The sequence below is a fragment of the Physeter macrocephalus genome, chromosome 18 (genome assembly GCF_002837175.3).
Source record: "Physeter macrocephalus isolate SW-GA chromosome 18, ASM283717v5, whole genome shotgun sequence".
NCBI lineage: Eukaryota > Metazoa > Chordata > Mammalia > Artiodactyla > Physeteridae > Physeter > Physeter macrocephalus.
In genome coordinates this window covers 108,357,576-108,371,280 of record NC_041231.1, presented here as the reverse complement: position 1 = coordinate 108,371,280, position 13,705 = coordinate 108,357,576, and the positions used below count along the sequence as shown (strand labels likewise).

At 45.0% G+C, this 13,705-nt stretch overlaps 1 protein-coding gene across 4 annotated transcripts in view; it reads right to left on the bottom strand.

Moving 5' to 3' along the window:
- The window catches only part of EXOC2 (exocyst complex component 2), a 163,031-nt gene that overhangs the window by 84,456 nt on the left and 64,870 nt on the right, over positions 1–13,705 (bottom strand). For all 4 annotated transcript variants that reach the window (XM_028479273.2, XM_007101139.4, XM_028479271.2 and 1 more), the window contains exons 8-11: positions 7,968–8,113; positions 7,752–7,833; positions 6,911–7,013; positions 3,033–3,151 (exon numbers count right to left, since the gene is read on the bottom strand). In XM_028479273.2, the coding sequence (XP_028335074.1) occupies positions 3,033–3,151; positions 6,911–7,013; positions 7,752–7,833; positions 7,968–8,113 (450 nt within the window). The remainder of the gene's footprint in view (positions 1–3,032; positions 3,152–6,910; positions 7,014–7,751; positions 7,834–7,967; positions 8,114–13,705) is intronic.

Genomic DNA, 13,705 nt, shown 5'->3' with positions numbered 1-13,705 from the left:
TTGTGGTATCACCCTTGGTGCTCTTAAGTATGTTTGGAATTCTCCAAAATAAAATAATAAGAACTCCTGATGGTGAGCTCAAAAGAACACACCAACTTTCCAATTAAAAGGCACTTTATCTGTTAGGACTGTCTATACTGTTCATATTAGTCGTGTTTGCTGACAACAGGTGGGCACGGCTCAGGATGTTCCTCTGAATGTCAAGGACGATTAAATCCTAACCTATAAGCATCTGACTAATGAATTTAGGAAAGTTACATTGTATTGTCAGGAGATCTGTGGAGTAAGTTCAAAGAGTCATAAACTGTTATGTTTCATTTCCTAATTTTAAAGACCAACTTATGAAAATAACTTTAGGTAAACCTCATCACTAACAAAAGGATCCATGTAATGCACATTCCTCCAAGTACTTCACAAGCGAGCGGCAACTTCTACAACAGGCTTGGTCAGAGCGAATAAAAAGGCAGGTCTCCAGTTACACAGAAGCTAGTGTCTTTTTTTTTTTTTTTCCCAGAAATGCTGATCTTCAGCAGTTTTGGATAAATACATATAGCAATACATAACACCAAGACGACAGGGCAGGAATCCATTAGGTAAGGGTGTGTCTCTATTTATCTTCAAGAAAGATTAAGACCTTTAGTAATGGAATATCGGTTATCAGATCTTTCAGGTATGGGTGCGACAATAAGGTGTATGAATTTTCCTGGCACTTCTCCTGTTTCAAACGGTCTATATGCTGTCTTCATAAATGACACATGCTTTCCAGAAATTCAAATATTTTCATAACTAAATCATACAGCTGGATTGTTTCTTATAAGCCTGAGTAGGGAAAACGTTTGTCAGACCGTGATCCTGTTTGTATCACTGTATTTAACCAGCCTCTTCACTGGAGAGGGGAAGGGTGGCACTTATTGAGCACCTACTGGGTCTCTGGACTACTTCTCCGTGGCTCTTTCCCTGGAAAACTCACACCCCTCATTTAGGTTCAGTGGGAACAACACCTCCTCTAGGAAACTTCCTTGGGCCTCCCGCTAACGAGACTGAGGCAGAGTTCTGCACTCCCCACTTCGCAATACCTTTCACAAGTACATTTATGTAATAAACAACATGTGATCTGTTTAAAGACATAGGTCTCTCTCACTAGACTACAAGCTCCAAGAGGCCAGAGACCATGTGGGTCCTGCTCATCACGGCTCTTCAGTCCCGAGAGCACATCCACCGCACTGATTACCAACCCCGGCTGCACCACAGTCTCCTGGGAGCTTTAAAAACTACTGCTGCGTGGACTCCACTGCTAGAGAGTCTAATATAATGGTCAGGAATGGGGAGGAGGCTGGGAAGTGACAGTCTTTAAGAAAACCCAGGGGGTTGTGACGGGCAGCCACGTCGAGAGTCCTGCCCAACAGAGCAGGCTCAGTACACGAGACCCTGAGGACCTCTAAATACCCGCCAACGACCTCAGACTGTGTATGTTGTTTGATGTCATTTTCACTTGCTAAAACTATAAAATAACTAATGACATACTAGAAATTTAGATATGGCATCAGTAAAGAGATATTTGGGTTTTCCTAAACATCAAGAATAGAAAAGAACAGACTCACAGCTGGAAAATACTCAACTCCAAGCCACCTAATTCACGACAAAACTGAACTATCAATAATCATGGCCTCTCTGTGGCACCTCCTCCTGTGCCAGGACTGCTCTCACGTTACTCCACTTTCTCCTCCGGAAACCCTGTAAGCATCGCGGCGCCTTACTTATATAATCTATTTGGTGCCTCAGGCCACTGAAACTGCATCTGCCAAGGTCATCAACAGCCTCAGCACAAAATCTAAAGGACACCCCTTTATCGGACTCTTCACCTTAAAACCCTTGCTGACCCTCCTTTCCCTCCCGGCTCCCTGGCCACCCTCCCTCATCTCCTCTGCAGGTTTCTCCTCCACCAGCCCTGCAAAGAGCACTCCCTAGGACTCTGTCCTACATTCCTCCATTTTCTTCCTTTTTCTCCTTCTTGGGTGAGTATGTCAACTCCCAGGGACCATCTACGTGCAGACCACATCCAAACCTCTCGCTCTTTAAATTCAGTTACCTACTGGACGCCTCCACTTGTACGTCAGACAGCCGCACACCAACCGGTCCAAAGAAAAGGGAAGACCGTCTTCTCCTCCTCGCCCCAACCCCAGGGCGCACCATCCCAACCAGCTGCCAAGGTCAGACCTCTGGGAGTCACCGAGCCCCTCCCACCCCTCCTTCGATCACCAAGTCCTGTCAATCCCAGGTTCCGGACAGCTCTTGAATCCCCTCCTCCTCCACACCCACGGCCTCCGTGCCGGCGAGATGCCTGAATCACCACAGCAGCCTCCTAACCGGCTCCACTGTCCCTGTCTCATCGGGTCTTTCCCAGGCTTCAAACCCCTGGACGAAGTCCATCCAGGCCCGGGGCCTCCTCACCCGGCCTCAAGTCCCGCCACTGTGATGGCAGTGAACCAGCTGTGACTCTTCCTCCACTCTCCTCAGGGCCTGTGCTGGAGGCGGCCCGGCAGGCATTCCTCATCCTCTAGGTTCTCTGCTAACACAGAGCCCTGTCTGAGACACGTCCCCAAACCCGCCATCTACCAGTCACAACCTGGTACTTGGCTAGTTGAGCTCCCTGAGGGCTGGGACTGCGGCCGTGCACCTGGACTTGGCATCGTGCCTGGTGCGCAGCAGGGCTCAACATGCACTTGATGGAACAGCGAGTGTACCGTTCCTGTTGATCAAGACTAGTATCATTTCTACAACATCACGTCGCTTCCACAAGAGGTAACTGTTCCGTAAGCCAACCCTCTGCCAACCCTGCCAGTCAACCATGAGACAGGCATGCTGAGAGGTCTTTCTCCCTCCCCTGCTCTCTCACTCGCCCAGGGAGGATGGTAACCGGGGTGGGGGGCAGGTATAGTTACAAAGAGAACGACCCATCCCCCAATCAAGAGCGTTCCCAGAGCGTGTCAAGTGACGAGGGGGAGGACGCACGCAGGGAGAAAGGGCCTTGCCTTGGAGGTCCCGCGCGCAGCCCTCCCGGCAGCTGTACATGAGCTGGAGGATCCATCGGTGCTGGGCTCCGATGCACTGCCACGCAGGGTCGCCCGGCGCGTGGAGGTCAGACAGGTACCTGAAACGGCAAGGCCAAGGCTGACCCAGCCAGCTTCTGCTGCACAGCCATAATGAGGACAAGAGGAAAGCTAGCATATCTTAAAGTCATCACTTTTAAGAAAACCTAAAATTCTGTCAACTAGTAAAGCATTCATCAATACTCGTCTTTAATATTCAGTTCTAAACGAAATATATTCAGATTTCTTTTCATGCAATTAACAAACAATAAACCTACATTTTAAGAAGTTTGGACTTTATAAAAATATACAACCAAGGAGACAAAGACAACTTGCAACGTCCCTTATAACGCCCAGTGAGAGTGTATCTTCACGGTTACATTTTGTTCACAGAGTGTTTCTACTTAGTTCTCAGTCACACGGAAAACAGGTGGGAGCCCGCAAAGGCCTAGGCGTGAATATTTCTTCATTCCTTTCTGGTCTGAAATACGGCCACGAGGTGGCAGTGTGACCCTTTTTTCTGTAGGATCCAAACAGGGCGAGTGAAACTTAAGATCACTTTATTACACAAAGAGATTTGGTGACAGCAAGCACTGACTTCTAAGTCTAAACTCTAATTCATGAGAAGATATTTCTCTAGAAAATACAGTATAGATGGGCATTTTTCTTAGTTTTAAAACCGTTCTTAAAATATTTAAAGTCTTCTTTCTCTGTAAAAATTCCAAACCCAGATAGACAACTGAAATAGAGTTCAGTTGAAAAATTTCTGCCAAATATTATTCAAAACTCGGCCCTCGTGAAATATATAAACATAACAAGTTAAATCCAATTAAATCAACCTCAAAAGCTGGACTTATTGTCTTAAAATAACTCTTAAACCCTAAGCTGTCTGTTGTCTTGGGGTTAAAAGTTTTGTTCAAGAATAGATTTTAATTAATGGTGACAAGCTGTGACCTCTAAACACGCAGGGACACACCTGGGCTTCTCTCCCCAGCTTCTGCAGTACTGAGTATTTCCTTACTCAGTCTTCTCAATTAGCAGCTAATTAGAGGAGAAACAAGTTAGTGACAAAACACTGAGAAGAAACCTGACATCACATTCGGGAATGACCCACCTCCCCTGACCTCCACGGGCTAACGGGGAAGAATGGTTTCCGAGGAGAGCGGGGTGTCCCGTGCGGGCTCCTCTCCTACCCGAGCCATGACCCTTTATTTATAGGGGCCAGGAGGCAGTCTGTGCTGAGAGTCTGGCAAATCAATTAACAGCATCCCCGGGAGGATCTAACAGGTGACATTCAGCAAAGCCTTCAAAACCCAATCTGAGTCTTCCCCTCACACAGGCTTTCCTCTTCTATCCTCTGGAGTGTAAATATGACCAATAGTACACTGTGTCATTTCTCTCCCCAAAACGTGCGCTTCCACCCTTCCTGCAATGTGGGGAGGGACCGTCTGTCGGGGGTGTCCTCAGACAGGTTTGTTTTGCCCAGAGACTCCTCCTGCACCTCCTCCTGCACCTCCTCCTGCACCTCCTCCTGCACCTCCTCCTGCACCTCCTCCTGCACCTCCTCCTGCCGCTAGCACTCAACAGCAACCTCAGATCGGCAGCAGAGGTAAATACGGCACCGTATTAATAATAATCCTCTTTCTATCATCTTGCTAATGGGTATTACATAAAAGAGTTTTATAAGATAAGTTTTTATACAGAAAGATAAATTTCTTGTCTCAGAAACTCTGCGGTGTCTCAGTTCAAAAGTACAACTTGTGCTAGGCTTTTCCTTGGTTAAATGACTTAATCCAATGAGCTTCTTCTTTTCTTTTAGTATGTAGTTTCATTTCAAAGATCTTGGCTTAGCGTATGATACAGGTTATTGCTATTTCTTTTAAACACGTGTTATCCAACAACACTTTTTAAAAAGACTTTCTTAGAGGGCAGAAGGCAAGGAATGTTAATTACGATGAGCATAGGCTCAAAATTTTTAAATTTAAGAATTAAAGTCTTTAGCCATACTCGAACATGATTCTTAACAATTACCAAGGACAGAATCACACTGGCATGGAAGAAGTATGTGGTACTGTGCTTGCTGCTTGAGCTACTAGCCTCACCAGAGTAAGGAGAGCGAAAGGCATCAGAATGTCTTTAGGTAGATACGGCAGTGAACAACGGCACGACAACACAGGGGTAAAGCTGACTCGCTCATTCCCCGCGCAAGTTGGTTACGTGAGAGCTAAGAGATGGAGTTTGGCTGATGATAGAGACGAGAGTCTCCACCCCCACTTGGTGCTCAAAGGACTGCGCACCATAGATTCCAAAGTTCAACAGATATTTGGCCTGGCTGTGATGTTGTTTTTCCTATTCATTAATAATGAAACCCTTAATTTAAGAAGGATGATAAAATTGCTCAGTATCTTCTCAAAGTATCAAAAATAAAATCATGATTAAAAAATAAGTAAATGACTTGACATTCTCAGTGACATTCTTGTTCTTTTCCCTTTAAAATGACAGGGACTAAAACATTAAATAGGCCATTTAAAAGAATCGTTTTTAACACCCACCATCTTTTAAATGGTATCCAGTAGGTTAACCAGTCACAGGAACTGTACATGAGTAATCTACATAAATGGTAATTCGCTACAAAAAGAAATCCTGCACTCAATAAGGCTTAACGTATTACTATCAGCAAATGAAAAAGAATAAACGTAAACAGGTAAATAGACACAAAGCCCGATTAGTGAAGCAACACGGCAGAACACAGACAAGATGCTAACCAGCTATGTTTCCTACGTGAGAGATTAACCTTCCTGGAACTCTGTTACTTTACATGTTAAGAAAAAAAAAAGTGGTTGGATAACTACCGTGCAGTTTATTCGCAGCATTAGATTTCTATGATTCTACAGGCCAGAAAGATCTCCCAAATGCATTCTGTCCTCTGGGGGCACTTAGAGAAAAGCAAAGACAGGCTGTGAAGCCAGACAGACGGGGAGGCCTGTGGCGGTGCGTGCTGAACAGCGACCGCTCTGAGTCCCAGGTCCTCACCTGCGCGCCAGGTGTGATGCAGACGCCGCATGGCGGCGCAGGCTTGTTTGTGTGTGTGGGGGGGGGGGAGCCAGACAGACGGGGAGGCCTGTGGCGGTGCGTGCTGAACAGCGACCGCTCTGAGTCCCAGGTCCTCACCTGCGCGCCAGGTGTGATGCAGACGCCGCATGGCGGCGCAGGCTTGTTTGTGTGTGTGGGGGGGGGGGGGGGGAGTCAGCAGTTCCAGCGCCCCTGCGCCTGCTGAAGCCCCTCCCTCTCGGGCAACATGGTTCCCTCTATGCTGTGGTGTCCATGGCTTTTGCTGTTACTGCTGTCTTTTTCACGTAAGCCCTCCCACTTCCTTTTCAAGACTGAAAGCTTTCAGAATTTTCTCTGCTGCTGAGACCCGGCCACTCTCGGTGTACCAGAGACTCTCCCGCCTGTGGGAGAGTGCCACCCCTCTAAGCCAGTCAGGGAGTCCCCACCTGCGGGGGCCCACAGGGAGCCCCCCGCAACCCCGGGCTGGGGAAGATGCTGTGGACAGGCAGAGAGGTGCAATGAGGTTACTTTTCCTTTCTCCAAACCGGCAGGATTTCCTTGCCTTTAAAGAGTGAGTGCTCCCAAATTTTTGAGTACACAAAAGAATTCTGGTGTCCTACACGAGGTATCCCTAAATTTCTGCTACTTGTCTTCCCTTTTACCGTTTCATCAATCTCCCAATTTCCCCCAAATCAGCTTTAAGAGTTACATGAGGTATGCAGCACTATCCAGACACATGTGATTTGTCAAAATTCTTGCAGAAGGTTTACCTTATATAACGTTTTTGGTCATGTAAGGTCGACGGTGTCTCAAGCAACTTATCCAGAAGTAATTCTCTTAAAGCTTCAATCCGTGTTTCTACTTCAGCATAATCTGTTTAAAGAGGAAAGAATTACACGGACTTACAGAATGAAAATTTAAAATCCAATTACGGAAAGCAGAACAGTGGCTGCCTTGGGGTAGAGGGGCGACTGAGAAGAGGCAAGAGGGAAATTTCCGGAGTGATGAAAACGTTCTCTCCAGGGTGTGGGTTCCACGGGCATGTGTATTTGTCAAACTCACTGAGCTGCAACATGTGAGCCTGTGCATATCACTGCATGTGAATTTACCACAATAAAAATAAAATTACTTACAAATTTAATCAAGTCCTGTGATATTTCTCCCAGTTAATAAGGCATGACCATAAGGCATTTTAGGCTTTTCTTATTTTCTGTAACTCCAGCCTTAGAGATAATTTCAAAAGTTGTTTAGTTCACTTTAAAGTAGGGTTAGAATTCATAAATATATTGGTCTTTCTGAAGAGGGAAGATTAAAACGTAGATTTCCGTTTCTGTAAAATATCTATAATTGATTCTTTCCAGTAGAAAAGACTTTAAATAGCAACATGATTAACAAGCAGCAAAGAATGTCCAAGACTAACCTATCCTACAGTTTTCACTCCATCTTAGTAAGAAAAGCCATCGTGTTACTTCTGAAGTAACTGTCTTACACTAGAGAAAGGGCACCATATAAACAAAAACTAAAACGAATGTAACATTCTTTGCAGACTACATTCCACATTCTTCCTGTAAAAGCAAAGTAGAAAATCTAAAAGTAATAAACAAATCTTACATTTCTTGAAAACTTGCACCTCCGTTTTCCCAAAAAGTGACTTGGCCTTTTCATAATCATTAATAACCACATCATAATCACCCTTTAAAATAAAGAAACATTTTGGAGACTGTCAGTAAAGTTTAATGAAGACATTTGGTTAAGATAAAAAACATCTTAACAACTCTTTAAAATTTATGACATCTATGACCATAGGTACATAAATATGCACTCTACCTTTTGGATATTCCTTTCAATATTTAGAGGAAGGTTGAAAAGAAACTTAAATCGCTGGAGCACATTGAGTGCGTTTCTAGTGGAATCTGCCTTGTCCTTACGACCTAAGACTTCTTGAAATAATGTGTCCGCAGTGTTACTTGCTCCTATTTTAAAAGGACAAAAAGAAACTTAGATACAAACTAATTTTAATCAGAAAACGTGTCACTGGACAAAAGAAATAAAATGTTAGACTGCTACTGCACTTAATATTAAAACTCAGTAGACTTTTCTAAAAGTCAGCTATATATTGGAGTTTTTTTTACGGTTTGCTAAAATACAATTTCCTTTTTGCCTGTGAAGTCTTTTCATATGTGTATACCAATTAATGGTATCCAATTAAGAATAACCATACTTACCGGGCCCAAACAAATTGTCTAATGTGAATCTACATTTATTTTAGCTTCTTTTAAGTTTTACAGCATTACGGACCCTTAGGTTATTTCATTAATTCAGACAACAGGTTAAAACCCACACATATACATGCGTGCACACACAAGTACACTAGTTAAATTCTCTGGATTCAACATCTACATATCCATAGTAATAAAAAAAAAATGGAAAAAATCTTTCAGAGAAGTTGTTCAAAAGAAATATTTTAGACCTAATCCTACTTCTACATAAAATTATCTATTTGTGTAGCAGGCACAAAAAATGATATAAGCAATATAAAATGTCAAACTTTAACATACCACTATTAATGAATATTTCTTAAACCAGCTTAATATTTCTTAAAATGATACACAAACTGGACATTCTATATATATGTATTTTTTTACCTTAAAGACCTCAAACTCTATGAATCACTGCAATGAAAGAGTTTCTTTATCTAAAACAAAATTTACTGTGTACAAAAATAGTTAAGCTTTTTCAACTTGTGAATTATTTTTAATTAGTCACAAGGAAAGGGAAGAAAAAGGATAAACTTTTTTTGGCTGTTTGACCACTGCTCATAAAAAGTTTCTACATTATCTGGTCTAGTGACTATACTTTAAGCAAAGATGAAAAACACGACCTCAGTCTCGCTGGGTGGCTGGCATGCCGCATTCTCTGGTCCACACCGTGGGTGGCCTGAGTGTGTTAAAAGTCATCTTTGTAACATAATTGTTTTATCTAAATAAGGTTTAAATTCTGTTGAAATTTTAAAGGCCTGGTATAAAAACTTTGTTTTGTCAGGACAGCTATTTTCACCACCCACTATTCAACGTAGAATACTGAATTTCTACTCTGAGAAAAAAAAAATATATTCCCTTCTTGCCACCAAACCATATAATATCATGATGACTAAATGAATACTGGAAATGTGATTAAGGTTAAAAGTATTTTTCTTGGAAGAAAATTAATATTAAGCATTTGTTTACCATTTAGAAATAAACTTCACGAATCGAGGCTTCGTGACTGAATTAGATAGACACGTGAATGGGGGCTGAATATTTTTAAAGGTTGCTTACTTTTGTGTGCGCTGCGGATGTTAAATCCCCAAGCGCTTTCTCTACAGTGAAGGAGTACAAAATATCAAAACTAGATTATTTTTTCATCTTAAAGACAATAAAAAAATACAAACTAATAATTTCAGACTCCCCTAAAAAGTAACAAGCACAGGTAGAAAATCTGCTTAAAATTAAATAAAATATAAATATTTAATACAGAAAAACTTATAGGAGAAATTATAAAATTAAAATTTAATTCAGTTACACAGAAATGTATACATATAGAGCATTCTAATTTATGTACAAATTTTAAGTCATGAAATTATGATTTTAATTTATAGATAATTTCTGTCCATAACTTATTCTGTTGCAAACTTTACTGCAGTCACAATAAAATTTTATAGAATTTATATACTAAAATAATAAATAATAAATTTATATAATAAATAATACAATAAATAAATACATTTATATAATAAAATTTTATAGACACGAAAGCAGGGAAACTGAGGATTTGTGCAAGCAGAGAAAAAGCAGCAGCAGCTCACCAGCCACACCTGAGGGCGGCTGAGAGGAGAAGGGCGCGCTGGCCCCACGAGCAGAGGCCGGGCCGCCCTGAAGGCCACCCGCGCCGGCCCACGAGCAGCCCTGGGCACGTGCAGGCTGAAGGCTGTCCCCTTCCCAACCGCGGGGACACTGCATCATGGTCTCAGGGATGGCTGCCCCCCCGCACTGACAGCAGTGACACTGGCCTCAGCTGGGCCGGCCGGGCAGTGCTATTTTCCTCAGCATGAGACAGGGAGATGCGGATGGACCAGGAGGGCTGCACACCACGTGCAGTCACAGGCAGACAGACCCTGAGCGGCTCCACTTACACGAGGAGCCTGAAAAGCCGAGCTCTTGTAAGCAGGCCGGGCTGGGGCCACGGGGACATGGACGTGCTCTGAGGATGTGATGCACAGCATCGGAAACAGAGCTCACAGTGCTGTACTGTAGCCTGAGAGTGGCTTCAAGAGGAACCTCCAACGTTCTCATCACAAACAAATGGAATTACGTGTGGCGACAGCGCTGGCGGGGGTGGGAGGGGGGTGAACACGCGGCATCACAGACAGGTATCCAACCATCACACTGCGCACCTTACACTTGCACGATGTCCCGTGTCAACTATATCTCAACAGAGCTGGAGAATAAGATGCGAAGACAAGTCACCGCAGCACAGCCCACTGACCAGTCAAACTCATACCTGCCCTCAGAGACGGAAAACCACTGTACCTGTGCCAGGAACCCATCATCCACAAAAGCTAGTCATGTAATTCTGATCGTGTAATTCTGATCATTCCAGCCTGGTCATTTCAAGCATGTTTATTAAAGTAAACACGAAGCTCTCTCCGGCCCCTTTTCACGGCACTGGCACCCAGCACAGAGGACGGTACGGGTGATGTATAACCTGCGTCTCTGCTTGATGGGAGCTGGGGGGCGGGGGGGGATGGGAGGAGGGCTCCCCCTACGCACCCACGACACAACTTATCCCAGGAACAATAAAGCTGAATGAAATTTGAGGTAACTTTTCAACGTATACTTAAATTCATAGCAAAACCAGGACACAAGGAGACTGAACAACCTGCTGTGTGTCTTGTTTCTCTTAAAAGACTCCAGAAAACAGCCAGACAGGCAGCTATCTGACGTTACAGGGCGACACTTACATGAACAAGGTCACTACCTGAGTCACCTAGTGCTTGTTCCCAGCCAGGCCTGACGCTGGGGTCCCACAAACCGCTCTCATGTCACCGGTGCACACTTCTACCGGTTTCTCTTCTGATCTCTATCCAGCTCCCTCCAGTGCATTCTCTGGACAGATGGCAGAATGTTTTATTAAAAGTTCACCATGTGACTTCCTCATGTAAAATCCTCCCACGGCTCACCGGTAGTCTCAGGATAAAGACAAATTCCACAACACCGCACAGAGAGCTTGTCACGAGCAGACCCCTCGACCCGGCAGCCTCAGCCCTCACGTCTGCACCCCAGGGTACTCGGTCCTGCTTCATGGCCCACAGCCATCTCCCCTGAGGTCAGCGCCTTCCTCCTCGTGCGGCCTGCCCCGCCCGGGATGCACCTGGGCCCACTTAGTGCCCACTGGCCAATGTCGGCCTGCCTGGCCCGTCCCCCTCCTCTCCTGAGGCTCACAGCCCTCCCCCGTCCTCTCTCCATCCACTTTTCCATCAGGTGCCCCTTGTGGGGCTCCGGGACCCCTACCAGCAGAGCACTGTCACACCACAATTCAATCCCCTGCCTATCTGGCCCTACTTTGCACTGGATTATAAACTCTCAGAAGTAAAGTGCAAGTTTCATCCTCCTGTACCTGGAAGAGGAATAAGAGTACTCAATAAACGCCTACAGGGCAAGTACCAGAAACCAGCCTCAGAACCAGTGCCCAGGACCCTGTCCCCTGAGGGAGGGATAGCACAGGGCCCACGTGCAGGACCGCGTCAGTGATCGGGCAGCTGAACCGAGCAGAGCGAGCAATCCTAATAATTGACGCGAAAACGACGCTTGTTCTGTGACTTAAAAAACTTTTGCTGAAACATTAAAAACTTGCTCACTGTTGGTTATAGATCAATAAGAAAATGAGAAAACAGTAAAACTAATTGTTATTTAGTACACTATAATAAAAAACATTAGAAACACTGAAAATTCAAGGGTCTAACTTCTTTGTAAAAAATATCATCAAGATAGCCCGCCTCTTCTTGTCGTCAAGTTTACAGCACGTGTCAAGCATCTTTTCTGTGCTCTGGCGAACAATCACGCTCGTCTCCACGTCTGTCTGCTGTGCTTCCAGCTTCACGGGTCAGCTCTGAGTGCTCCGTCGGCCTCACTCCCTCTGGGACAGCCTCACCCCCTCGTCACACCTTCCTGGCTGCGGTGGGGAAGTCCACCCTCACTGAGCTCCTCAGGGCTCCCGGTGGCAGTGTCCACACCCCACCACAGCCACTTCTACAACCCAAGTCGTGCTGAATTTGAATTCCACTCACACTGTCACCACTTTCCCTTTTCTGATGCACTTTCATCTCTGTGGGCCAACTTCCCCTTCTGAGGCTCCATGTCTGTGAAATGTCTGCAAGCTTCTCTCTGGGAGACGAGGAGGCTGCACACGGGCACGCTCTACTGTCTGAGCAGGACCTGGCAAGCGTCTGCAGTGGGTCCCCCCAACTCTGCAGGAAGAGCAGCTGGGCATGTTACTGGTGAATGCTCAGTGGACCGCAGAGCTAGCAACCAGGTGTGTACTTGGTGCAGCGTGGCAAGAATACTGGTCACCGAGACCCACGCACCCCAAACCAGCAAGGCCGCCTGTAGCTTAGAGCGCAGGCTCAGAGCCAGGTGCGTAGGCACAGATCCCGGCTCTGCCACTTAACTGCTGATGTGACTTGAGGTAACGCGTTCAATCCTTCTGAGCCTCAGTCTTTCGTCCATAAAATGCAGGTTACAGCACGAGCCTCCCAGGGTTACTGCGGGGGCTGAGCATCTGAGGACTGAGGGAGCAAGCCCCGACGCCACTGAGGGGCACAGATGTCTAGCTGTCCCAGCTCTGGCGACGCACACCCAGACCGCACGGTCCCTCCCCGCACCTGCCGGCCTAGCCCAGCCGCACCAGCCACACATGGCTACTTCGACTTAAAGTCAAATTATTAAGATTTAATAAAAATTAAATTCCTCAGCAATACTAGTTAAGTGCTCAAGAGCTACATTTCCATCACGGCAGAAGTTCTGTTGGACGGCGCTGTTCTATGCTCTTGGAATAGTTAACAACACAGTGAGATATGTGGATCTGATAGAAATTAAGTCATCACTGACTTGAAATCAAGAAGCAATTATTAAATACCAAGGCAAATATGAGAAACATGTATCAGTGAAAACAAAAAAGAATTTCAATGAAAGGCTTCGACACTGATAAATTCTGAACAAAAGGGACTGAATTTCTTAGTCAACATCACCCTTTAGAAACTTAAAGTGAAAATGGTTGCCCAAGTTTAAAAAACTTTCATTTAAAATAACTCAGGGAAAATGCACGTTAGTATGTAATTATACACAAGATTAAAGCATTAATATAATCGAAGCAGACACAGAGAATGGACTTGAGGACACGGGGAGGGGGAAGGGTAAGCTGGGACGAAGTGAGAGAGTGGCATGGACATATACACACTACCAAACGTAGGGTGGATAGCTAGTGGGAAGCAGCCGCATAGCACAGGGAGATCAGCTCGGTGCTTTGTG